The sequence below is a fragment of the Mercenaria mercenaria genome, chromosome 15, assembly GCF_021730395.1.
Source record: "Mercenaria mercenaria strain notata chromosome 15, MADL_Memer_1, whole genome shotgun sequence".
Lineage (NCBI taxonomy): Eukaryota > Metazoa > Mollusca > Bivalvia > Venerida > Veneridae > Mercenaria > Mercenaria mercenaria.
In genome coordinates this window covers 10,643,873-10,671,630 of record NC_069375.1, presented here as the reverse complement: position 1 = coordinate 10,671,630, position 27,758 = coordinate 10,643,873, and the positions used below count along the sequence as shown (strand labels likewise).

General features: G+C 36.4%; 1 protein-coding gene and 1 long non-coding RNA gene across 2 annotated transcripts in view; one reads left to right on the top strand and one right to left on the bottom strand.

Moving 5' to 3' along the window:
• Nucleotides 1-25,120, bottom strand: part of LOC123546525 (multiple epidermal growth factor-like domains protein 9) — a 51,625-nt gene extending 26,505 nt beyond the window's left edge. Inside the window, exons 1-3 of the mRNA XM_045332882.2 lie at nucleotides 24,970-25,120; nucleotides 15,334-15,495; nucleotides 7,112-7,618 (exon numbers count right to left, since the gene is read on the bottom strand). Of these exons, the coding sequence (XP_045188817.2) occupies nucleotides 7,112-7,618; nucleotides 15,334-15,495; nucleotides 24,970-25,036 (736 nt within the window). The 5' untranslated portion in view covers nucleotides 25,037-25,120. The remainder of the gene's footprint in view (nucleotides 1-7,111; nucleotides 7,619-15,333; nucleotides 15,496-24,969) is intronic.
• On the top strand, nucleotides 1,415-3,453 carry LOC123546537 (uncharacterized). Its single transcript, XR_006685502.2, has 3 exons — nucleotides 1,415-1,988; nucleotides 2,576-2,763; nucleotides 3,028-3,453. It is a non-coding gene; the product is annotated as an uncharacterized LOC123546537 (long non-coding RNA).
• Nucleotides 25,121-27,758: the final 2,638 nt, after the last annotated feature.

Below are 27,758 nucleotides of genomic sequence, written 5' to 3'. Positions count from 1 at the left end.
AGCCACGCCTACCAGTTTTCAGGGGGAACAATTCATGCTAGTCCCGACAAACAAAGGAATCAAATGGCGACGGCAGAAATATTTTGCCGGACATTCTAGTTGATTTCGGCGTACGCTACCTCAATTCACACGTATTTCTAAAGTGAAAAGACAAAACACAATCGTTAATAAGTGGATGTTCTGTAGCGAAACATAAATTCTACAAAAAAACAACGATACGTTGTTGTTAAAAGCCGGGAACTGCACCCGAGTATGAGGAAAACTAAACAAGACAGGGGGGCGAGCGGAAAACACGTAAAAAAGACGGAAATCTCTGAAACCATTATAGTTGATTTTGTGGTGTTTTTTTTAATTGTCCGTGTCTTTTTCATTATAGAAACGTCAAATTTAGATCTCCCGGAAATCATGTAGGGTATGACTATATTAAGCAGACTGGAACATTGATTTTTATTAATTAAGGTTGAAATCAGACTGTGGATTCTGAATCCTATTTCAAAATAATTAGATAAATTAAATAAGGTAATTTACATGTAAAAATTGTCACTTGTGTCATTTAAGAAACGTCGGATTTCGAAATACCGGAACTAATTTAAGATGCTCATATCATTGTTCAACATTATTCAGATACATAGCATTTAATGTCTAATACTTAGACATGATGTGTTTTAAGTATAAGTCAAGAAAGTTCTCTTATTAGAATTAAAACGTGTAAATGATAAATAAATAAGATATAGTCCAAGGCGATGATATAGTCCATACTCATATTTCAAGACATATACCGGTGGCGCATCGCAGCTTAAAACAATGTTTGAGCCTACCAAATTTCTTTATAAAGTATACAGAATGAATGTATAATTTTTTGTTTAAGAACATATCTTCTTTATACGAAATATGCTATTTTTTCTGGAATATTAGACGAAGTTTACGCTGTCTATTAAAATGAAATTTAGAACGAAAGCACACACCGAGTGCTAAGTCAAAACTTTTGAGCGCCTGGAAAATTGTTGATTAGACTCATTAAAAATAATCTTATATTAATCATAGTTTTTTATCATATTTATTATTTGTTGTATTATCACCCAGGTATGACTTAACATACACCAGTGGGAGATTGATGTAAACCTTAAAAAATGCATAAATCATGTTTTGGGTACATTAAGGCATAATATTTACACGTTACCATTCAAGTAATATAGAACATCAAATACTTGTGTTTTATCAGTACATACCAGTTACTCTGGTGACTGATGGAATATTTTTACTATTGAATAAAGAATACTAGGCACTTTTGTTAAATAAGAAAGTTAATTTTCATAGAATTTTACACTGATTTAAATGAAATAATTAAAACGTTATAACACAATGAGTGCTAAGTCGAATTGCTTTGCTTTTAAACACTCTTATAAGATTTTTAAAATCAACTATTCTTGAGGACGCCCACAGAGCCTGATACATCGTTGACAATATTCGAGATCTGAGAGTGGATTTGGAAAAGGGAAGCGCTCTAGTATTACACTCTCTTCCCTGTGTCTGATGTAAAGGTGTCGTAACGTCACCTTTTTACCATTTTGGACGATTTTTCGGTGGTATTTATATTCTTTGACTGGCGAGTCCGGCACTAAGTTTGACGGACAAAATGGCGGCTAACAACAAGGCTTATCAGTTCTGTTATCTGATTGGTCAGTTGGAACCTGTCAATCAACACTGGCGTAAGGTCAATTATTAGCGCAGCGTCTTAAATCAGTAAGCGATTTCATCCCTGTGAGATACCTCAGGTAAATATCGATCGGGGAAGTTTATGAATACACAGTGTAGCTAGCTGTTTACCGTGTACTGATAAGGGTTTAAAGACGACACGTGTTGATGAAAGTCTGTGTTTTCACAAGTTTGCGGTTAATTGGAGCAGGAGTGATTGGATTATAATTAGTTAAAGATTATAATTAGTCTCTGCAACGAAATGGGATAACAGTTGGTGACGGAGTGCATGGGTAAGTTAATTGTTATTGAGTAATAATAGCAGAGAAAGGCAACTGTATTAAAATGACCAGTGATTCTTTGACTGAAGTTTGAAATCATTGTTCCGGATGAACTGAAGCAAACTTTTTCGAGGATGTTTAATTACAATTGTTTAAGATGCTATGAATTTCAAAATATTAAACTTTATCTACTATGATATTTTTGTTTCACTTTGCTTTTGTATCTCTCAAAGTAAACATGCAAAGACCAAATGATACAAGTTTCAGTGGAATAACAAAATTTAGGGCAGGTTACCTAACCATCGTTCCTGGGAAAGACCAGTTCCAAATAAGCAACTGCCTACTTTCTCACGTAAAGAACTAGGCTAGTCGTTAAAAGGGATGAATGAATTCTCTTCTGCTGTATTTCAAGGAAGTCAATATTTCTATACTATATAAACATTGATTTATTTATTTACTGACTATATTTACAGCATCATGTATGGTCCAAAGAATTTTAGAAGAAAAAAAAAAACAAGAAACTTATCAACTACAAAAAAGTTATGATTCATTTTGTCAAGTCATTGAAACATGTCATTGTAACTTATGTTTCATTTCAGGCTCTTTCATCACTCTTCTCCCTTGAAGAAGACCGGGCAGTTATTGAATGGGCACAGGCGAAAGCCACCCTTACCACAGATGAACACTTTGCGCACCATGGAGTGGATTGTTGGTAATCTGTCCGAGTCTCACCCAAACATGAGCAAAGTCGCTACAGTGGGACTGCTTCTACCAACCTCCACAGCTGGTGTGTATACATGTTCTTTCTGAAACTTGCTGCTTGCAGTTAAATACAGTAGTTAAACTTGAAATACAGAACCAGCTTCTGTGTGTAAAAAAGCTGCAATGGTGTTGTTAACACCCACAAATATTTAACAGAAATACTGTTGCAATTCATTGTGCAGAAGAACACATGATAAATGTCAAATCTTAGGAACTTTTACAATATAAATCCATCCTTGGTTATCCTTGCTCTGGGAAAATAACAAATACTTTTTTTTTGTACTTTCAGATTGTGAGAGAGGTTTCAGCAGTTGAATGTGTAAAGACCATCCACCATTTACCAGTGAGCATGAAAGTGCTTAATGCCTTACTCATGGTGTCCATGCAGGGACAAAAATTGAATGACTTTAATTTCAGTGGTGCAGTAAAGGAATTGCACAGAGCCAAAGACAGACACTTACCGGTATATGAAAACAAAAATGCCTATGTGTTGTTAGTGTTAGTACAAAAGAAGTGGAAGGACATATGTGTTGTTTGAAAATACATATAAAAGAAGTGGACATCTGTTTAGTGTATATGATATATTGATGGTTATATGATTATGTAAAAATGTAGAAGTAATGAAATACATGTTGTTGTGTTTTTTTGCATATGGTATACTTAAAAAAGCACCATTTGGGTTCGATTTTTTTTTTAAAAAAACGAACACGGGAGGGGAAACCCCTCCCGCACCCCTTATCCCACCACACAAACTTTACCCCAGCGCCTTAAAAAATTTCTGGGGAAGGGCCTGAGCTAATTCTGGCCCTTTCAGGGGCCATAACTCCGGAACCCATAATGGAATCTAGCCAGTTCAAGAAAGGAACCAAGATCTTACAGCGATACAAGTTGTGTGCAAGTTTGGTTAAAATAAAATCATAAATGAAGCTGCTATTGTGCAGACAAGGTCAAAATAGCTAATTCTGGCCATTTCAGGGGCCGTAACTCTGGAACCCATAATGGAATCTGGCCAGTTCAAGCAAGGAACCGAGATCTTATGGTGATACAAGTTGTGTGCAAGTTTGGTTAAAATAAAATCATAAATGAAACAACTATCGTGCAGACAAGAAATTGTTGACGGACGGACGCATGGACGGACGTACGCATGCACGGACTGACGACGGATGAAGGGTGATCACAAAAGCTCACCTTGTCACTATGTGACAGGTGAGCTTAAAATAAACAAAAATATATTCAACTAGCAGATGTTTTGTAGAAAAGCACATGTCTCCCCCAATGCATAGCCATATAGGCAAAAAGTCGATAGGGGAAAGAAGCATAGGTCAGACATTGATGGTAGGCTGCAATAGGGATCATTTACTAAGTTTCAACATTCTGGGTCAAGTGGTTCTCAAGTTATTAATTGGAAAGTGTTTTCTATGTATGTTCAGGCCCCTGTAACCTTCACCTTAGCTCAAGTGACCCCAAAAACAATGAGGGTCAAGTACTTTTTAAGTCCTATAATCCTCTGAACTTTGAAGATATTTTGTCAAAAGGTTCTCAAGTTATTGACTGGAAACTGTTTTCCATGTTCTGGTCACTGTGACGTTGACTTTCGATCAAGTGACATTAAAATCACTAGGGGACATCTACTCTACATGTTTAATCATCCTATGAAGTTTCAACATTCTGAGTCAAGTAGTTCAGAAGTTATTGATCAAAAATGGTTTTTCATGTCCAGGTCCCTGCGAAATTGACCTTTGATTTTGTAATCACAAAAATAATAAAGGTAAACTACTCTGTAAGCCATATCACCCTATGAAGTTTAAAGGCTATAGGTCAAATGGTTCTCCAGTTACTGATAGAAAATGAACTGTTTTGGGCATATGGCTCCAGTGACCTTGATATTTGAAGGAGAAACCAGATAAACATTTGGGGTCATCTAGTCTGTAAGTCCTGGTCAAATGGTTCTTAAGTTATTGACCGGAAATGGATTTCCATGTTCTGTCCGCTGTGACCTTGACATATAATAAAGTGACCCCAAAACCAATTGGGGCCATTTACTTTGCATGTTAAATCATCCTATTAAGTTTCAATATTCTGGGTAAATTGGTTCTCAAATTACTGATCGGAAATGGTTTTCCATCACTGTGGGGTATCACATGATCAAAATAATCTCTAAACCAAAGTTATATTTTGAAGAACATGAATACATTTCGTACCATGATAGGATATGAAATTTAAACATAGCCTAACATATGACCAATGAAAATTGATAAGTTATTATGTAGTTGACAATAATGATAGATATCCTGTAATTACAAACACTAAGGAAAATAAGAAGTCTCGGTTTCTTGAAGTGTTCCAGATTATCAGAAGATGATTGTGATTAAAATCTATGTAGTTTTATGATACATCTATGTTGTCATATGATAGGCTATATTTTAGATTTACAGCAAAAGTTGTTTCAATATTGTCACATATTATTCATAAAATTATTTTTGTTCAGAGATTATTTTGATCATGTGATTCCCCACAATGTTCCATTTTCAGGCCCCTGTGATCTTTACCTTTAGGCTTTTATAGAGTGACCCCAAAATCGTTAGGTGTCATCTACTTTGCATGTACAATCATCCTATGGAGTTTCAACATTCACAATCAGGTGGTTTTCACGTTATTGATTGGAAATAGTTTTCCATGTTCAGTGTTCAGGCCTGTGACCTTGACCTTTAACGCAGTGACCCAAAAAACAGTAGGGTTCATCAAATCTGTAAACCCTGCCTCCCTATGAAGTTTGAAGGTTCAAGGTCAAATGGCTCTCCAGTTATTGATTGGAAATGAAGTGATTTGACCAAGTGACCTAGTTTTTGACCCCAGATGACCCATATTCGAACTCGAACTAAATTTCATCAAGGCAATCTTTCTAACCAAATTTGATGAAGATTAATTGAAAAATACAGCCTCTATAGCATACACAAGCTAAGTGTTGACAGACTACAGACAGATGCCGGACGCCCGACATGGAACATCAGAAAAACTCACCATCGCTCAGGTGAGCTTAAAATTATGCTAAATTCAAGGTAAGTGTCCTGTTTGCATAAAATACTCGACGTTTTCCTCATACCCTTGACCAAATTTGCCCACAATCTAATATAAACTGCACCATACCAGCTCCACCAATAATGGATCATCACTGGCACCGATCTAAAAACAGATTAAAACCGGCACCATACCGGCACAACTAAAAATAGACCACTGCACCATTCTAAAAATATATTAAAACCAGCACCATACTGGCACCACCTAAAAATAGATCACTACCAGCACCATAGCATTGCTAAAAACAGAAACCGGCGCCAGGAGTATCCCAGAAAGCCACGTAAAAGCCTAACTGGCCTCATACCGGCTCTGGCACCGGCACCAAAGAGTATATAGGCAGAATGCAGCGTCACACTGCATATAATGTAAACCAAACTTGCCTAGCTATTACCGTCAAGTCCTCTGAAGAAGTTCACAACTGCTGCACGAAACCGGTCAGGGATGATATTTAACTAACAAGACAGCATGTACTCCATGGCTAACACCCAGCCACATCAAACTAGAAGCAACCATACTTGGACCATTGAGACCTGCTCCGCAGCAACTCCCACTTTGAATCCCACCTCTGGGAGTAACTCCAGCATAGGCAACTATCTATGCAACCTTACACTTGCCTCTAGCTACGCCAGCACAACAGTTACTGCAGGCACTAACAATACATGTACAGCGCCAAAGAACAAAGATGAGAATAACCTTAGACATATCCAATATATGTATGCCTCTTTAAAAAAAAGCAACATAGATCCTAAGTTTACATGTAGTCTCAAGTCATTAAAGACTACACACTAAACGAGCAGTTATAGTATATCAAATCAAAATCATTGAAATCATGCAAAATGATCCAGAGACAGCAATAACACAAAAATATAAGATGTAACAGGTAATACTCTTGGATCCACGAGCTTCGTACTCTCAACCATGTAGGGATCAAAATTCACGGATAGAATGGGAATACTCAGCCATTTCATTTATCATAAGTACAAAATAGCAGTTGACAAAAACGGACATGCAAGTCAAAATCAGATTTCGCCACCCCTAATTTAAGCCAAGTAATTACAAAATTCCTTCATGGATGGCAAACTTATGGACTATACACAAAGTATGATGGATGGACAGAAGGAAGAATGGATGGAAAGACGCAGCCTATTTCTATATCCCCCTTTTTTTCTTCGAAAAAGGCGGGGAACAATTAGAACAGATTACCATGAAACTTGGCAAGAATGTGCAGCCTGTATCTACTGACAGCAAAGTAAAATTTTCCAACTATAACTATGCTAAAACTAACCCATACATACCATTAGCTGGCTGTACAGTTATCACATAATGAGTCAATTTTGCAAAATGGAATGGCACTTTATCTTTCCCAATATAGTCCAAGATACTCAAATTAGTTCCTGCTATTTCAATCACCTCCGCAGTATGATTTGCCGCAGTAGAACTGGCTGTTGTACTACCCTCCCCAGTCTTAGTTTCACTACTGGTAGAATTATCATCTGATCCAGTCCCATTTGCATTCCCGACTGTGGTATCTGACGGTTTTACAGTGGTTTCACTTCCTGTCGTATCCTGGTTCCCTGCCCGAGAATCAGACTCTGAAGCACGTTTTGAACGAGCTGGTAACAAAACAGGAGATTTCTGTGCCCCACCACTAGAACGGTGCACCGTATACGAAACACTGCCACTAGTTAAGCTGGGTTCATGTAGTCTGAAGTTCAGGGGAGGGTACCAGTACAAGTAAATTCTGTTTGTCTGCACATACGCCACTGTCACATTCTGAGGAGGGTGAAGTTGAACCAACTTTTCTGAAAATGAAGAATCACCATTAGTTTCTGTTCAAGATGAAAATTTAGCCCTGGTGCGGTAGTCCTCATACATACAGTAGTCTTTTCACAAAACAAATTATCAAAAGCATGTTGTTGTTTTTTTTTTATAAGTTATTAATATTTTTTTGAGAAATAGATTTGAAAATCACTTGCCACATTGCTTATTACAGTGCAACCTCTATAGAGCAACACCCTTTGTGAGATACAAATATTGACTGTTATGTAGAGGTTGTTGTTCAGAAGAGGTAAATTTGATAGTATATTTCAGTTAAGGGAAGTTTTGATAATGTAGTTATAGAGAGGTTTTTGCTTAAGAAAGGGCCGCTCTGGAGAGGTTGTACTGTATCTTATATTCAACATCCAAATAACAGACAAACAAAAAAACAGACTGTCAGTATATACAAAAAGAGCTGTCACAGGAGACAGCGCGCTCTACTATTTCCATGCTGGATAGTGAAAATGGGCATATTTGATTAAGCTGGAGGTGTCACTGGAGTGTTTATGACTCCAATGTGGATGAAGATATTGGATAATAGCTTGAGTCTGTGTCAAAAGTATTAAGTAACAAGAGCACCGCCTTGCGGGTGCTGACGCTCATCTGCTTTTTTTTGTATAATAGAAATATTGTCCTACCCATGATTTTCTAAGTCTAAAAAGGGCCATCACTCTTGCAAAAAGCAGGATAGAGTTATGTTTCTTGATGTACAGTGTCCACTTATGATGGTGAAAAACTGTTGCAAGTTTTAAAGCAATAGCTTTGATAGTTTATGAGAAAAGTTGACTTAAACATAATATTCAACCAAGAAAATGATTTTTCTAAGTCCAAAAGGGGCAATTATTATTGCAAAAAGCAGGATGGAGTCATGTTACTTGCTGTACAGGGTCAGCTTATGATGGTGAACAAGAGTTGCAAGTTTTAAAGCAATAGCTTTGATAGTTTAAGAGAAAAAGTTGACCTAAACATAAAACTTAACCAAGAAATCTGATATTTTCTAAGTCCAAAAGGGGCCATAAATCTTGCAAAAAGCAGGATGGAGTTATGTTTCTTGCTGTACAGGGTCAGCTTATGATGGTGAACAAGTGTTGCAAGTTTTGAAGGAATAGCTTTGATAGTTTAGGATAAAAGCTGACCTAAACATAAAACTTAACCAAGAAAACTGATTTTCTAAGTCCAAAAGGGGAATAATTCTTGCAAAAAGCAAGATGGAGTTATGTTTCTTGATGTACAGGGTCTGCTTATGATGGTGAACAAGTATTCCAAGTTTCAAAGCAAAAGCTTTGATAGTTTAGGAGAAAAGTTGACCTAAACATAAAACTTAACCAAGAAATCTGATAGTTTCTAAGTACAAAAGGGGCCATAAATCTTGCAAAAAATAAGATGGAGTTATGTTGCTTGCTATACAGGGTCAGCTTATGATGGTGAACAAGTATTCCAAGTTTCAAAGCAATAGCTTTGATAGTTTAGGAGAAAAGCTGACCTAAACATAAAACTTAACCAGGCAACGCCGACGCACGTCGACGCCTACGCCGACGCCGACAACCGCTCAAGTGATGACAGTAACTCATCATTTTTTTTCAAAAAATCAGATGAGCTAATAAGAGATATCATATAAGGATCAAGTGTATCAAAATATTAAATAAGTATAATTCTAAGCAAAAAAGGGGCATAATTCATGAAACATTGGTGCAAGAGTGATGCACCTTGTGTCATGTTGAATCAAATCCATTTTGTAATAACTGAGATAGAGTGAAAATGCATCAAAATTAACCTTTAATTCAAAGTAAAAGGGGGCATAATTCATGAAAAATTGGTGCCAGAGTTATGGAAATCGTATCATATGATGTGGGTGATAAGGTGGAACAACTATTTTAAGTTTGAATCAAATCCATTCAGTAACAACTGAGATATATAGTGAAAATGCATTAAAACTTTAACCTGAAATTGGAAGTAAAAAGGGTGGATAATTTTTGTTTAATGTTCTTAGGCCTCATAAGCCCTTGTTTTTCATCATAAATATACCAAACTGTTCAGAATAAATAGAAGTGTCTTTCAAGAGAAGTTGTTATAAATGGAATAAATAAAATTCCCTTATGTAACATGTACTTTACTCATCCACATTCTGTTTTCTGGAAAACAGCAAACTTCCTTTTTAAACTAGACCTATCAGGCTATCACTGAAGGTGATAAATGTACCACCCGTACGCACTGACACAGTACATTGCAATTTGACGCACACAAGACTGCATAATTATGTGGACTGTAAGTATAAAGACCCTATGTTTATAGTATAGTAATAAAAAAAACAAAGTCCCATAACTCTGCAGAATATTTATCTAAAAGAACATAACATGCACCATGCACAAGTAGGGTTAGTAATGATCACTTGTGTGAAGTTTCATTAAGTTGTGTGCAAGGGTTCGGGAGATTAGGCGCGCACAAGATTGCATATGCAGACTGTATGTATATAGTATATTAACAAACAAGAGCTGTCAGTGGACAGCGCATTCAACTATTCTCAGTGCTTTATCGTATAATATAAGCAATGAGTAAAACTTTAACATTACAATAAGCATATTCTAAGTCAAAAAGGGGCCATAATTCAGCCAAAATGCTCAATAGAGTTGCCTCCTCCTTTTTACAGACATGGGTCATGATAGTAAACAAGTATGCAAGATATGAAAGCAATATCTCAATGGACTTTGAAAATATTTGGGGTGGTACGCAAACTTTAACATTTATTCTAAGTCGAAAAGGGGCCATAATTCAGTCAAAATGCTTGAAAGAGTTGCCTCCTCCTTTTTACAGACTGGAGTCATGATGGTAATTAAGCATGCAAAATATGAAAGCAATATCTCAATGGACTTTGAAAATATTTGAGGTGGTATGCAAACTTTAACATTTATTCTAAGTCGAAAAGGGGCCATAATTCAGTCAAAATGCTTGATAGAGTTGCCTCCTCCTTTTTACAGACTGGGGTCATGTTGGTAAACAAGTATGCAAAAATATGAAAGCAATATCTCAATGGACTTTGAAAATATTTGGGGTGGTACGCAAACTTTAACACTTAATCTAAGTCGAAAAGGGGCCATAATTCAGTCAAAATGCTTTAATGAGTTGCCTCCTCCTTTTTACAGACTGGGGTCATGATGGTAAACAAGTATGCAAAATATGAAAGCAATATCTCAATGGACTTTGAAAATATTTGGGGTGGTACGCAAACTTCAACATTTATTCTAAGTCGAAAAGGGGCCATAATTCAGTCAAAATGCTTGATTGAGTTGCCTCCTCCTTTTTACAGACTGGGGTCATGATGGTAATTAAGTATGCAAAATATGAAAGCAATATCTCAATGGACTTTGAAAATGTTTGGGGTGGTACGCAAACTTTAACATTTATTCTAAGTAGAAAAGGGGCCATAATTCAGTCAAAATGCTTGATAGAGTTGCCTCTTCCTGTTTACAGACTGGGGTCATGATGGTAATTAAGTATGCAAAATATGAAAGCAATATCTCAATGAACTTTGAAAATATTTAGGGTGGTACGCAAACTTTAACATTTATTCTAAGTCGAAAAGGGGCCATAATTCAGTCAAAATGCTTGATAGAGTAGCCTCCTCCTTTTTGCAGACTGGGGTCATGATGGTAAACAAGTATGCAAAATATGAAAGCAATATCTCAATGGACTTTGAAAATATTTGGGGTGGTACGCAAACTTTAACATTTGTGTGATGCTCACGCTCACGCAAACATTCACGCCGAATTCGAATAGTCGAGCTAAAAACAAAGTCCCATAACTGTGTAGAATTTTTTTCTAAAAGACCCTAACATGCACCATGCACAACTAGGGTTACTAATGATCACTTGTGTAATGATTCATTAAATTGTGTGCATGGGTTCAGGACATTATGCGCGCACAAAATTGCATATGCAGACTGTATGTATATAGTATTTTAAGTATAGTAACAAAAACCAAAGTCCTGTAACTCTGCAATTTTTTTTTCTGAAAGAACCTAACGTGCATCATGCACAACTACTGTTGTTAATGATCACTTGTGTGAAGTTTCATTAAACTGTGTCAAGGGGAAGAGGAGAGTTGGTGCGCACAAGATTGTGTCTATGTATATAGTATAGTAACAAAAAACAAAGTCCCATAACTCTGCAAAAAATTTTCTGAAAGAACCTAACATACACCATGCACAACTACTGTTGTTACTGATCACTTTTGTGAAGTTTCATTAAATTGTGTCAAGGGGATGAGGAGAGTTGGTGTGCACAAGATTGCATATGCAGACTGTATGTATGTAGTATATAGTATCAAAAATCAAAGTCGTGTAACTCTGCAATTTTTTTTTCTGAAAGAACCTAACATGTACCATGCACAACTACAGTTGTTACTGAACACTTGTGTAAAGTTTCATTAATTTGTGTCAAAGGAATGAGGAGAGTTGGTGTGCACAAGATTGTGTCTACGGACAGACGGACGGACAGACAGACAACCTGAAACCAGTATACCCCCCTTACAACTTTGTTGTTGGGGAGGGTACAAAAATAATTTGACATAATAACTATGTACAGTGTTCGGGTTTACGACGTAAAAGTATCTTAATATGCAATAAAATTGGCCACTGTGTATGTGGGACGCAAAGTAAAAACGGAATAGAATGTTATGAGTTTAGAGTCAACGAATACTAATCATGATGTCAGAATCCCAATTTCATTTTTTTAGCAGAATTATTTTCTAACAAGAGCACCGCCTTGCGGGTGCTGACGCTCATCTGATTTTTTTTTTGTGTAATAGAAATATTGTCCTACCCATGATTTTCTAAGTCTAAAAAGGGCCATCATTCTTGCAAAAAGCAGGACAGAGTTATGTTTCTTGATGTTCAGTGTCCACTTATGATGGTGAAAAACTGTTGCAAGTTTTAAAGCAATAGCTTTGATAGTTATGAGAAAGTTGACTTAAACATATACTCAACCAAGAAATGATTTCTAAGTCCAAAAGGGGCAATAATTATTGCAAAAAGCAGATGGAGTTATGTTGCTTGCTGTACAGGGTCAGCTTATGATGGTGAACAAGTGTTGCAAGTTTCAAAGCAATAGCTTTGATAGTTTAAGAGAAAAAGTTGACCTAAACATAAACTTAACCAAGAAATCTGATATTTTCTAAGTCCAAAAAGGGCCATAAATCTTGCAAAAAGCAGGATGGAGTTATGTCTCTTGCTGTACAGGGTCAACTTATGATGGTGAACAAGTGTTGCAAGTTTTAAAGCAATAGCTTTGACAGTTTAGGAGAAAAGCTGACCTAAACAAAAACTAACCAAGAAACTGATTTTCTAAGTCCAAAAGGGCAATAATTCTTGCAAAAAGCAAGATGGAGTTATGTTTCTTGATGTACAGGGTCTGCTTATGATGGTGAACAAGTATTCCAAGTTTCAAAGCAATAGCTTTGATAGTTTAGGAGAAAAGTTGACCTAAACATAAAACTTAACCAGAAATCTGATATTTTCTAAGTACAAAAGGGGCCATAAATCTTGCAAAAATCAAGATGGAGTTATGTTTCTTGCTATACAGGGTCAGCTTATGATGGTGAACAAGTATTCCAAGTTTCAAAGCAATAGCTTTGATAGTTTAGGAGAAAAGCTGACCTAAACATAAAACTTAACCAGGCAACGCCGACGCAGACGCCGACGCCGACGCCGACAACCGCTCAAGTGATGACAATAACTCATCATTTTTTTTCAAAAAATCAGATGAGCTAAAAATAGCACAGAATGACAAAGCCTATTGTCATTCAGTGACGTAATAAGACTGGTTTAGTGTATTGATCAAAATTGCTACTTATTGATGCAAATTATATGGAAACAGGTTACTGCGGATATTAGTGAAAACAGCAGACACAAGCATTACAAACCAAAAGTAAGATGGAGTCTCCAGCTAACGCGAACACTGGTTTTATGTTTTAAAGTAACCGTTATCTAGTCAAACCCATCATATTTGATGAAACTCTGTACTTTCTTTACACCTGTGTTGTGTTTATCTGACCTGGAACACATTTATGAAGTTAAATAAGGTGTTATTTATTGTAAAACATGGACAATTTTCAATATGTAGCCACAAAACCTGGGACTCAGTCATATTTGGTTGGGACTCCACATGTTTGGAAGTAATGAGTCCCTGAGTACCAGGGACTCAGTTAAATTTTCAGAAAAACGTGAACACTGTATGTCTATACTATTGTGTGCCTAACATATTTCTCCAGGTATTATCCGTAAGTATTGACCTGGCACTCATTAATCTTCAATAATATTTTCGGACTTTTCGTCAATTTACGCAATATTTGTATTCTGAAAATATCTATAATGCTAAAGTAACAGATACAGTTAATCGATGACACGGTGGCGCAGTGGTAAAGTGTCTGACTTCCAAGCGTGTTACCATAGGCTCGAAATCACATAAAATGATTTTTAAGTAATATAATGTTATCGATGCCTGTTTAATTCAAATTACTGTTACATTTTTCAAATGTCATATTTCTATGAATTTTAATTGTATCTCTTGTAGTATTTATTTTCTGGAAACGCTGGTGACAAGTACTTTGTGTTTTTGTATAAGATCCTTCTAAAACCATTTTTATTCCACTTTTTCTACAACGGTTGAATATGATAACTTTCAGTAAATGGACCATAAAATTCACGATACGTTTGCTCCGTTAAGTTGTTAGTTTGCATATAAAACTTTTAAAAAATGTCCGGTCAGACATAGGACCTCAACCCACAACCCTGTGGTTGACAGCTAAACGCTTTGTCCGCACAGCTACCTGCAAATGTGACATTACGTTATCAAGAAATTATATATATGTCATAGTTATATCGTTATTCATGTTCGGATACCAAGAATTAATTTACGGAAATAAACGGAATATTCACGAGTGCAAGGTCAATACTTACGGACAATACTCCCAGTATAGACAATGTTACAAAATATGTACATTTCAAAACGCTGCAAAAATTGCAAAATGAAAGTGAATGTAGATTTATCAAAATGACAAAATACTGCCATGTTCAAGAAAATATGTAAGTTAATCATATTTCATTACTGGGAGTACCTAGAGAAGTATGTTACACACACAACTACAACAAAGTTAAAGAAAAACTACTTTTAAAAAAGAAGTTTGATATTTTCTTCAAAATAGATTGTTGACAGTCAAAGTAAATGTGATATTAAACAAAATACATATTCCCAAAGAAGCTTACCTTTGAATAAAGTATTTCCTACTTCCACTGAACAATTCAATATATTTGTTACAAATGGTAATGGTCTATCAGGTATAAAATTCTAAAAGGGGTGGTTTATTGTTGACAACAATGGTGATGGACATGGTGATCACAACAACTCACCTTTTTTGTGCTCAGGTGAGCTGAAACGAACCATGTGTATCAAACTGAGATAAGTCACCAAGTTAAATAAATGAAATATGTTAAAAAAACAACCTTCTGCTGCTGAGGTTAAGACTTTGCTTGCAGATAATTCAAAACTGAGCCCATGGCTTTCATATTACATCATTTTTAACTTCAAATTAATGTAATATGTGTGCCAGTGACCATGCAAATAGGTAGAGCACAAGTATTCAAATCCCAGAGCAGGCTTGATAAGCCCTCTGTGATGGAGGAGAATGCCTTTCATATAAAATATACCTTTGCATTTAGCGTAACATTCTTCTTCTGTCTTAAATCTGTTCTCATTTCCACCGCATCCTAGGTAGACAAATTCCTGACATTCCTGTTCTGTTGAGTTGTAGAACCAGGCCATATATACTGTGTAACATACCCCATTGTCTGGTGGTTTTGTACAAAAATCTGAAAAATTAGATAATGACTGCTTTATTCACAGATCATGACAAATAGTGTTTTAGTGAACTGGCATTGTTAATTGGTTTCTATTGTGGATATGGGCATACCAATTATACTACATTGTACATATTGCTGCTAAGAAAAATGAAACAAGAGGGCCACTGACCCTAAAGCACTCACCTGTTTACAAGGCTTTAAGTGTGTTGTTATAACATAAAGGTACAAGTACAGTTAGGTTTCTTCTATGTTAGCCTATATTATATACATGTCACATAAATTGTTGAACCTAGGGCAATAATTGTAAAAATCATGGTAGACAGTATAATTCTGATATTAGTATTTACATGTCAAATATCAAGGCTCTAACTATCATTAATTCAGAGAAGATTTTCAAAGTTTATTATACATAAGCCTATAGTAAGTACATGTCACACACAGCCGTGTGGCCAATTTTGACCTCATGGCAATAATTTGGACAGTTATGTCAGTCGTTTTATTGATACTTCATTCTAAGGTCAGTAGAATTGATACTATGAGCTTATTTTTATGTAAATATATCATTAATAATGTCAATATTTTGATCAAAATTGTATTTTCCTTTAAATATCAAAGAGCTATAAAAAATGTATTTTATGCTTCTATGTGCTTATGAATGAAGAAAGTTCTTTTCAATCTTTTATAACTGATACAAGTTGCTATGAGCCTGCTAAGACATTCTGAAAGCTAAAATGCTAATCAACAAAGCAAAACTTAGAATTTTTAAATCTTTTTGGTGTCCAAAACAGATGAAATGTACACTGCAAAATGCTCTGTCAAAAATTCAAACCATATCTCACAAGGTCCTATACTTTTGGAATTCTTTAGAATGATGTAAATAACAAATGGTATTGTCTTATATTTAAAGAGTAAAAGACGTTGTTACAGAAAAGGTACTGCCACAACTCGTATATTTGGACTGAGTGATTTCAGTGAGTGAACTGACTGACTGTCAGATTCAACATTTGAGTGGTAAAAAATTGAGTTTGACACAATTCTTTTTGTTTTAATTGATTAATTGTTACTGATGATTTAGTGAATGAAATAATGCCTATCTGCCTGTAATGAAGGTTGAAATGATTGCAATTTTGTTGCAACATTCCGCTGAAAAGTGCCCCTTTGATCCAACAGCACCATGCCTCTTTTAAGTCCTGGAATAAACACTAGTAGTGTTTATCAGAACTGGAATACATTTATGAAGTTAAATAAGGTGTTATTTAATTTATTGTGAAACATGGACAATTTTCAATATTGTAGCCACAAAACCTGGTACTCAATCATATTTGGCTGGGACTAAACATATTTGGTTGTACCGTGTCCTAGGGACTCAGTGAAATTTTCAGAAAATGCAAACACTGCCAAAATTATCTCTGTTGGAAAACCCAAATAACACAGCATTCATCTGCAGGAACATCTGCTCAAATTTATCCAACACCAAAGCAACAGCCTACAAGACATATGACCATCCAATGATGGAGTATGCTTCCACTAGGTGGTCCGCCGACAGCCATATCAAGCAGTTGGAGATGATCCAGCGAAGAAATGCAATGTTTGCAAAAAAGGACTACCAACAGCAAGTTCAGTCTCAAAAATATGCTCTATTAACTCCAATGGGACACACTTCAGCACAGTCGTAACATGTGTAGAACAACTATACTGTACAAAATTACAATCTTGTTGATATTATACAGATCCTCCTCTACAGTCCTGCTACAATCAACATCCAACAGTACAACCAATCTCCTGTAGCAAATATGCCTAGCAACACAGATTTTTCCCTGCCACTTTTGTCCTTTGGAACCACCTGCCTCAATATGCCATAAATCAGTCTACACTGGAGGGCTTCAAGACTGTTCTAGGAAATATCAACACATTCTAAAGGCCGAACTTTGTTTTGTCAGTTTTTTAGAACAGTGTAAAAAGAGAGATTTTCAGTTTCTATGAGGTAAATAGTTGTCCCTTACAGCTGCGCATATACAATATTTTAATCAAATCATGAGTTTACTCTTCTAGTGATGATGATGAAGATGTGAAACATTTCATTTTTGGTTAAATTCCTTTAAGTCCAATTGTCATTAATGATGACTTTTCAGCTGTTTTCCAGTCAGTCAATTGTTTTTTTAAGGAAAATCTTAGTTTTATGAAAGTAAATTTTCCACATGTAGCATAGCTTTCTTTTATAATTAACCGCTTGAATTGGCTTTTAATAGTTTATAGATTTAAAAGAAAAGAACATATATATAACTAAAAGCTTGTCTCAGATAGTAAGCTGGAAAAGCTATGCAGAACAAGTTATTCAGTATGTGGGAATAGTATGAAGCAGACTCATTAACAAGAGTGGGCTGTAAGACCTAACCTCTTACATTCTCAAAAGACCAAGGAGCTATGTGAGAGCGACCTTGTGTCCTGGTAGCTCCATGCAAGCCAAATTGGTCTCTCAGGGGGTGAAGTAGTTAGGTAATATTTGTTTTTATCTTTTACTATTTGGAACCCTTTTATCTTGACCCACTTTATTCTTCAATGTTATATGTATTCTTTTCTTGCATACCACTGAAACATTGTCAAGCCTGACACCTCAAGCTCTCAATGTAGATTTGAACAACATCAAAAACTCTTAGAGAAACTAAGAGTTTATGCACTGGTCAGTGTTTGACTGATGAGACAAATAATAGATCAGTGTTTGAGTGATTTAATTCAGTTTGAATAAAACAGTTGTGATGGACTAGTATGTACTGTTTCTGTTCGGACTTCTGATGTGCATTCAGTGTCTGCAGCTCTCATATATTTATTTTGCCTATCTGTATTTATATATAAAATGTTTTAACCCTTTACTGCTTACAAGCCCCAGAAAGCACTCCTATCTATTCCTGCATGGAAGCTCTGCTGGGCATAGAAGCACCAACAAGCAGCATTATCCATCTCCATATGTATTTGTTTACCAAGATTATGATAAAACAAGCAAATTGGATGAATTGGTATCCCCCGCCGATAGGGTTTGTGGTGAGGAATGGCCAAAAAATATATAAGGCAAAAAGATAAGGATGTTACTAAAAAGCAAATAATTTCAATAGTCATGATGAATTTAACAGAAAATGAACTCTTTTTTTTTTTTTGGGGGGGGGGGGGGGGGGGGGGGGGGGGGGGGTAGGGGGTGCAAGTGGCAGTGACCGTGAGGGTACAAAACATCACATGTTGATAAATTTTGATGGAAAATTAAAAATGAAAAAAAATGGGGGGGGGGGGGGGGGGGGGGGGGGGGTGGGGGGGGAATGCATGATCAGAGTGGTGGGCACGACTCAGCAGGGTGGAGGAGTGAGGTGGGGGAACAGTACAACTTTGCATGTTGATAAATATTCATGGAAGGACAGTACAACTTTGCATGTTGATCAATATGCATGGAAGGTTTGAAATTTGTTTAAGGAGGATTTATTTTCTTTTTGGTGGGGCGGGGGTGGGGGGGCGGGGGGGAGTGACCAAGGCAAGGTGTGATAACCAGGTGTGGGTAAACAATTTCACATGTTAATAAATTCTACAAGCTTGTTACTGAGAAATGGCTGCAGATGTGGATTTTTCATTAAATCAAGGGCAATAACTCTAAGGGAAATTGACCAATCAAAAAAAGAATTGAAGAGCATCATTGCAGTATGTTTGTGCATGTTTATTTCAAGTTTTATGAAATTCTGCCTAATAGTTACTGAGAAATGGCTGAGGACGGACATTTTTGGGTATTTTTCATTAAATAAAGGGCAATAACTCTAAGGGAAATTGACTTATCCAAAAAAAAAAAAAAAATTGACAGGCATCATCGCAGTATGTTGGTTCATGTTTATTTCAAGTTTCATGAAATTCTACCTTCAAGTTACTAAATAATGGCTGCAGACGGACATTTTTCATTAAATCAAGGGCAATAACTCTAAGGGAAATTGACCCAGGGCTCCAGATAATTTTTCATGCAATTAGTTTTCCACTTCTTGATTTTTTTCTTAATTAGTTTTTTCACAACCAAATTTTAAATTCAAATAGTTTTTTTTTTAAATTCTTAATTAGTTTTTCTTTGCAAAAAGTTTAATCATTTAATTTTTTGTTGGAAGGAGCATGTTTATCATTCATTCATTAACAATCGTTTTACCAAGACTTAAGAAATTTTAATGTTGCATTTACTAAATGATTTAGTCCAGTTTGTTTCACTGGCTTTTTCCGATCAGACACAATGACATTTGTTATGATCTCTGACACAATTCCATGTCCGATTTTTTCATAAGATTTTTCAGTTTTTGTCACAAAATTAATCATTTATATAAAAGGAAATGCGCTGTCAGTTTGCAGTTTTGCTCATCCTCTCTTTCTTACTGCTGACGCCATATTCGCAATTTCTTAAAAGGAGAGATCATTCTAGCATGCTAATAAACGGCACGGTTTGGATTTTATTGCCTACTTGCATTAGCGCTGTAATCATAAATTAACACCCTGACAAAATATATCAATGTAAACATGGGTGGACGGATAGCTCAGTGGTTTGCACACTGGCCTTCCAATCCTGAGGACAGGGGTTCGATCCCCGGCAGCTACTCGGGAATTTTCAGAAACGCTTTTCAGTGTTTCCCACCTAACTAGAGGTGTACTGGTCAGGAACCCAGGCAATCCTTGTGTGTATCAGTGCTATACACTAGGCACGTTAAAGAACCAGGCTGTCTATTCGCAACGAGCTAGGCTAAGTTAGCCGGACAAGCCTGTATCTGATTTCTGATCTCTCTGTCGTGGGGGCTTTGTCTCACTCTGTCCCTCTGGTCAGATCGCTCTGTGTCTGTACTAGTAGAGGATGAATTATGCGCCCTGTGTGGCTGCATTTGAACTATGTAAAGCACCTTTGAACGTGAAATTGATCATGAAAAGGGCGCTATATAAATCTGGTATAATAATAATAATAAACAACGATCGAAAGATGGTTTCTTGGCGTCTTCGGCGATTTCAAGGGTTTTTGAAACAGTTGAAATTAAAAATCAATTCGTTTTTAATGATAGGTTTTGGAATTTGTTGGTTCATGTTTATTTCAAGTTTCATGAAATTCTATCTACTAGTTACTAAGTAATGGCGGTACTTCCTGCAGTAATGAAAACGAAGACAGAATATTAATTATCAGTTCAGAAAGGGAGGAAGAACTTCTGCACATGGCTTTTCTGCTTCCCAAGAGCTCACATATCGAAGAGGCTGCCAGGCAGCATTCTATACCAGTGGCACTCAGGAACCCGCTATAGGCCAATGTGGCGGTACTTCCTGCAGTAATGAAAACGAAGCCAGAATATTAATTATCAATTCAGAAAGGGAGGAAGAACTTCCGCACATGGCTTTTCTGCTTCCCAAGAGCTCACATATCGAAGAGGCTGCCAGGCAGCATTCAATACCGGTGGCACTCAGGAACCCGCTATAGGCCAATGTGGCGGTACTTCCTGCAGTAATGAAAACGAAGCCAGAATATTAATTATCAGTTCAGAAAGGGAGGAAGAACTTCCGCACATGGCTTTTCTGCTTCCCAAGAGCTCACATATTGAAGAGGCTGCCAGGCAGCATTCGATACCGGTGGCACCCAGGAACCCGCTATAGGCCAATGTGGCGGTACTTCCTGCAGTAATGAAAACGAAGACAGAATATTAATTATCAGTTCAGAAAGGGAGGAAGAACTTCCGCACATGGCTTTTCTGCTTCCCAAGAGCTCACATATCGAAGAGGCTGCCAGGCAGCATTCGATACCGGTGGCACCCAGGAACCCGCTATAGGCCAATGTGGCGGTACTTCCAGCAGTAATGAAAACGAAGCCAGAATATTAATTATCAGTTCAGAAAGGGAGGAAGAACTTCCGCACATGGCTTTTCTGCTTCTCAAGAGCTCACATATCGAAGAGGCTGCCAGGCAGCATTCGATAGTGGTGGAACCCTGCAACCCACTATAGGCCAATGTGGCGGTACTTCCTGCAGCAATGAAAACGAAGCCAGAATATTAATTATCAGTTCAGAAAGGGAGGAAGAACTTCTGCACATGGCTTTTCTGCTTCCCAAGAGCTCACATATGGAAGAGGCTGCCAGGCAGCATTCCATACCGGTGGCACTCAGGAACCCGCTATAGGCCAATGTGGCGGTACTTCCTGCAGTAATGAAAATGAAGCCAGAATATTAATTATCAGTTCAGAAAGGGAGGAAGAACTTCCGCACATGGCTTTTCTGCTTCTCAAGAGCTCACATATCGAAGAGGCTGCCAGGCAGCATTCGATAGTGGTGGAACCCTGCAACCCACTATAGGCCAATGTGGCGATACTTCCTGCAGCAATGAAAACGAAGCCAGAATATTAATTATCAGTTCAGAAAGGGAGGAAGAACTTCTGCACATGGCTTTTCTGCTTCCCAAGAGCTCACATATCGAAGAGGCTGCCAGGCAGCATTCGATACCGGTGGCAACCAGGAACCCACTATAGGCCAATGGGGCAGTACTTCCTGCAGTAATGAAAACAAAGACAGAATATTAATTATCAGTTCAGAAAGGGGGGAAGAACTTCCCCACATGGCTTTTCTGCTTCTCAAGAGCTCACATATCGAAGAGGCTGCCAGGCAGCATTCAATACCGGTGGCACTCAGGAACCAGCTATAGGCCAATGTGGCGGTACTTCCTGCAGTAATGAAAACGAAGACAGAATATTAATTATCAGTTCAGAAAGGGTAGAAGAACTTCCGCACATGGCTTTTCTGCTTCTCAAGAGCTCACATATCGAAGCGGCTGCCAGGCAGCATTCGATACGGGTGGCACCCCGGAACCCGCTATATGCCAATGTGGCGGTACTTCCTGCAGTAATGAAAATGAAGCCAGAATATTAATTATCAGTTCAGAAAGGAAGAACTTCCGCACATGGCTTTTCTGCTTCCCAAGAGCTCACATATCGAAGAGGCTGCCAGGCAGCATCCGATACCGGTGGCACCCAGGAACCCGCTATAGGCCAATGTGGCGGTACTTCCTGCAGTAATAAAAACGAAGCTGTGCATGCATAAATATTAAACAAAATTAGGAGAGAATAAAAATGTTTAATTATTGATTTTGAACAATAAATAAATAGGAGAGATCGTGTTTGTATACAAACTCCTTGTATTTTCTATTTTTAGAACTGATAAGAAAATATCGGGTGGGCAGATGCCGAGCGTCCATGTTTTTTTGTAAACAGTGATGTTTTTCTAACGGCTTACACTTCCTTAAAACACAAAATGATATCAATAATTTTTTTATCGTTGGAAAGGACATAAAACAAACAATTTAGTGATTACTTTTAATTATCATTTCGAAATAAAATGGATTTATTATGAATGCTTAACTTACAGTGATTTTTCTAAAAGTATGGAGCATTGCTACACCGCTATTAAAATCATATGTCATTTAAAATGGTTATTCATTTCAAAAAGATATTTAAATGAGAAAATATGAAAATCGTAAGCATTTCAAAACTTTTTGAATTTTTAAAATCCAGAAATGAGCGAAAACGTTATTAAAAATTTCGATCCCATACACAAACGATGTAAAAACAACCGATAAACAGGTGTTAATGCGTGACGTCACGGCGATCTCTCCTATTATGGTACAGAACAATATTCTGTAATTAATTACAGCAAAACTGAATGAAGATTTTAAAAAAAGACTTTCTGAAAGTCATCCTGGTAATTAAATTATTGTCACTCCATTAACACATTGAAAGAAAGGATTAATGACTTTCACAGCAATTATTTTTTGTTGTCAACTTCATGTCAGGTGTGAAAGCATTCTGCTGGAGGTGTGAAAAATAATCAATGACTGTTAAAACTAAAATTTTATAACTTGGTACAGTCGATTGGTCAGTTCCGGATCACTAAGGGCTATATTTGTTATAGAACTTCGAAAATATATCTTTTAAAATAAATTTTTGCACAGGGAGAAAGGAAAATCCTTTTGCTTTTTAAATTACCACATTTGGTTTGAAAATTCAAAGTAAATAGTTATTCTGCAGCAGCAACAGTGATGTCACCACCCCGGTCAGTTTCGGATCATTTTGGTCAGTCTAGCTTTGATCATTTTGGAGTAAAACTTAAATGCACTGTGACACCTGTGAAATGATTATTGTTTTTTTATCAGCCAACCCAATCATTACATTTTGACAGACTTGAAAGATAAAAATATTTTCTTGTTTAAAAATGGTTTCTCGATCGTGTTACGTCCCTGTTGCGTGAGTTCCGGATCACGTGGATTGAAAAAATATGATTTTTTTTTCACATTCCAGCGATCTGTAATACTTATATTTTGGTATGTTATTTCTCTTATTGAAACAAAATTTCATGCTAAGAACTAAATGTTTATCTTCGTCATGTAAGTGTAAACAGCGCTGTGATCCGGAACCCCTATGATCCGGAACTGACCAACCAACTGTATCATTGCATTAAAACCTTACATTTTAAATGCTATTTTACCTGGAATCTGCGGGTACGTTTGATACTTTTAAAGTGGGTACATGTTGACTTTTTTTGGTACATTCTGATCTAACCAATGGGTACATTCTGGAAACATTTTGACTTCTTCATGTGGGTACATTTTGGTTTGGCAAACTTTGGGTTAGTCCTATCAATAAGACCTGACATAACATATATTAACATTTTGACGTCTATCGGTTATGTCAGGTCTTATCGGATTGCCATTTATAACATGTAGTGAGAAGCGAACACACTTCATGTCGCCTTTAATCTTCAAATTATGAACAACATAACCCAATTCGAAGTGAAAGAACACTACTTACACCGAAAATAATCCTTTTTTTCAACTGCATATGTGAATAATTACAAAATAAAAGTTACTTTTCATGTATAAATATCAAGTTGTTTCTTTCCACTGTATGTATCGCCGTGTATCTGTATTATGGTCTGCAACATTGCCGGTCTATTCTGAATGTTGTGTAAACACAGTTTATTTTGAGAATCAATTTTAGACGAAATATTTTCCCTCTAGATCAATTGGCAAATAGTTCACGTGGAAAATTGTTTTCGTCTAAGTCGATACTAAATATATTATAACCTGCTGAATATGCTTGAAAAATGGCGGAATGTGTATTGAAAACTGTACACAATTGACATATATTGGATATGACGGATTTTAAAGGTAAATGTAAACGATATATTACTAGAATATGATAAATAACGGTAGGCTAAACTGTTTAAACCTGCGTACAGCGTATATTTTACGTGTGAGAAAATGCTACATTCTACTGATTAGGGCCCTTTTAGACGCTACAATGCAGATTGAAAATGAAATGTAAAATAATGAATGTTGAAGGTAAAATGAGCATCTACACGTCTAATATTTTGGACTAACTTTGGATCTGTACAATTTGACCGTAACCCTTCTGCAAGAATGGAAAGCCTAAGCCCAAGGAAACTTTAAACCTACCAAAATCTGCTGACACTATTAACTGGACATTGATTCCAACAGCGAGTAGAATAATTAAAGCAATCATTGTTATGGGATATGTATTTTTTCAAGTCCTACGAAATTCTTTCTGTTTCATTTTCCGTCTAGGACAAACACCAAATCATTCCGAATGCGAATTTTGCGAAAAAGACCCTTTTTCGCGAAAAGAGCTAAAAACATGATCGTATGTTGCGATTTTTGATGCGAATGTTCTCTACATATTTAATTTAGCACGTAAAAAACAACAACAACAAAAAAAAAACAAGATACAAGAAAAAAATAGTTTACGCTAGATACAATATAAATTACTATTGAATTTTAAAACTAAATCAGAATTACGATAGTAAAATTTAGCAAAATATTTACGCAATTTGTAATAACGGTAGCCTTGCTGAAGAAGTTGACTTTAGCTTATTGTCTATTTTCCGACAAACATATATAAAAAACAAAGACAAATATCAAACAGGGAATGCCACGCACCAAAAACGCAGCCTCCTCAAAACGAAACCCACAGCACGCAGACGCGTGCACCACACACACACACACACACACACACACACACACACACACAGCCAACACATTAGGACAAAACGAACAAAACAAAACACACACACACACACACACACACACACACAAAGCCAACACATCAGGAAAAAACGAACAAACAAAGGAACACAGTGGGGCACCGCCTTGGAACGGTCAGTGGCAAAACACCACTGGGGAGCTTAAACCGGTTTATGGTGCGCACCCAACCTCACTCTTATCCCCACCATGTTCCAAAGACACGGGACAGTGTAAATAAAAGTAATCAAAACAGGGATTAACAAAGATAAAGCAACTAAAAAGGAAGACATTATACTCTGTTTTAGCATATTTTAAACAGATATATGTTAATCAAAAAGTTAAGAAATGTAGATTAAACTGCTAGTATCTCACACAAGGTTTTGGTAAACATAACACAACTACAAATAAAATGCACCAAACTGTGATTTTTCATGAAAACATATGAAATAATACTAACAAATAATACTTATAATAAATAGTTGGAATCGCACCATGTGAATATAAAAGACAGACACTGAATAACATATTACTAAAGAATACATATGCACAGTTTAACATGCTAAGTAAACATTCCTTATTCAATATTGAAGTACAAAGAAAAAAAAAAAAAGACAAAATAAACACATAGTCCCAAGCAATCATATCACTCGGCTCTTACCGGCATTTGAATGTCTAACCTGTCCAACTAGTCTACTTATCCAGTTGACTACAGAAAGGTTTTTCTATGAAAAACGGAAGAGAACACAAAGGGCACAATTAAGTGTCTGACCGCCCTAAATATATAGACAAGCATATCAAATTAAGGAAACACTATTGCAGATTAAACACACACACATGCAAAGAAAACACGAGGACAAAGGAACATTACAGGAACACAATGGGACCCAGCTTTGAAACGACCAGTGTCAAAAACACTATTTGGGTGCTTAAACAGGTTAATGGTGCACAAATATCCCCACTCTTACCCCTACTATTTCCCAGAGTCACAGGAAATGGGAAATAAAGGTAATCCCCGCCAGGTGAATCCCTAACACATGCAATGGCAACAGAAGGCATGGTATGTAAAACACAATAATGTTCTTGTCAAGTCAGGGGCGGCGAAATCTGATTTTGACTTGCTTGTCCGTTTTTGTCATTTGCTATTTTTTACTTGTCCGTATGATAGTTATATAGTAAATTCTGGTCAAATTTCACTTGTCCATACAAGCTTTGGGACAACCTGGGCAATACGGACAATTGAATTTGCCGCCCCTGCAAGTTATATAAAAGCAAACCTTAAGAACCAAAATGCATGTACTCAATGTCTTTGCAAAAGACGGAGCAACAAGAGAAACACCCTTAAGAGCCCGACGAAACAGGTCAGAAGACAGAAATCAAAACAGAGTCATATTTCTCCAAATATCGTTTAAAATTGAAAATTGACAACATTTTTCATAAATAATTGTTTTTATTGCTAAATGAAATATGATGAAATGATTTAATAAATCTGACGGATTGGTTGTCGATATAGAATACACAGGGAAAAAACGATGAAGGCATTCCTTGTTTAAGATATTACACTGAGATATACATATGATTTTATAATGCATTGTTTAGAGTCTGCTGCTATACGTTAATTGGTACGTGTATATATATTACATAAATTTATTTAAGAAACTTAGCATATGCACTAAGCACAAAATGAATAAGAACAAACGTTTCTTATTCAATATTGAAGTACAAAGAAAAAAAAAAAGAAAGACAAAATGAACACATAGTCCCAAGCAATCATATCACTCGGCTCTTACCGGCGACACAGTAAATGAATTTAACATCAGAGTATGTTAACAGGTGCCTCAACACAAAGCAGTGTTTATGACATCATAATCTTGTCACACTGAACTTGATCTCCTAAGCAGGTGAGCATATTGCAAATACAAGTTTCAGTAGAAGTAGTTTCTGTATGTTTCTTTTCATTAATACATTTTCAGTTGTAGGGAATTCCGACATTCTCTCTCGTTTTCTAAGCATGAAAAAAGATAAAAACAAAATGGATCACTATGATATTACATGTACTAAAAATGTGTACCACAGTCTACCGAAATATCTTGTTTGTTTGTTGATGTTTTTAACATGTGGGAATAAAATATTGTTATTTTTTATTCTTGATACGTATTTGGGAAAGTTGAATTTTATTCCGTCTAGAATTATATGATCATGTTGTC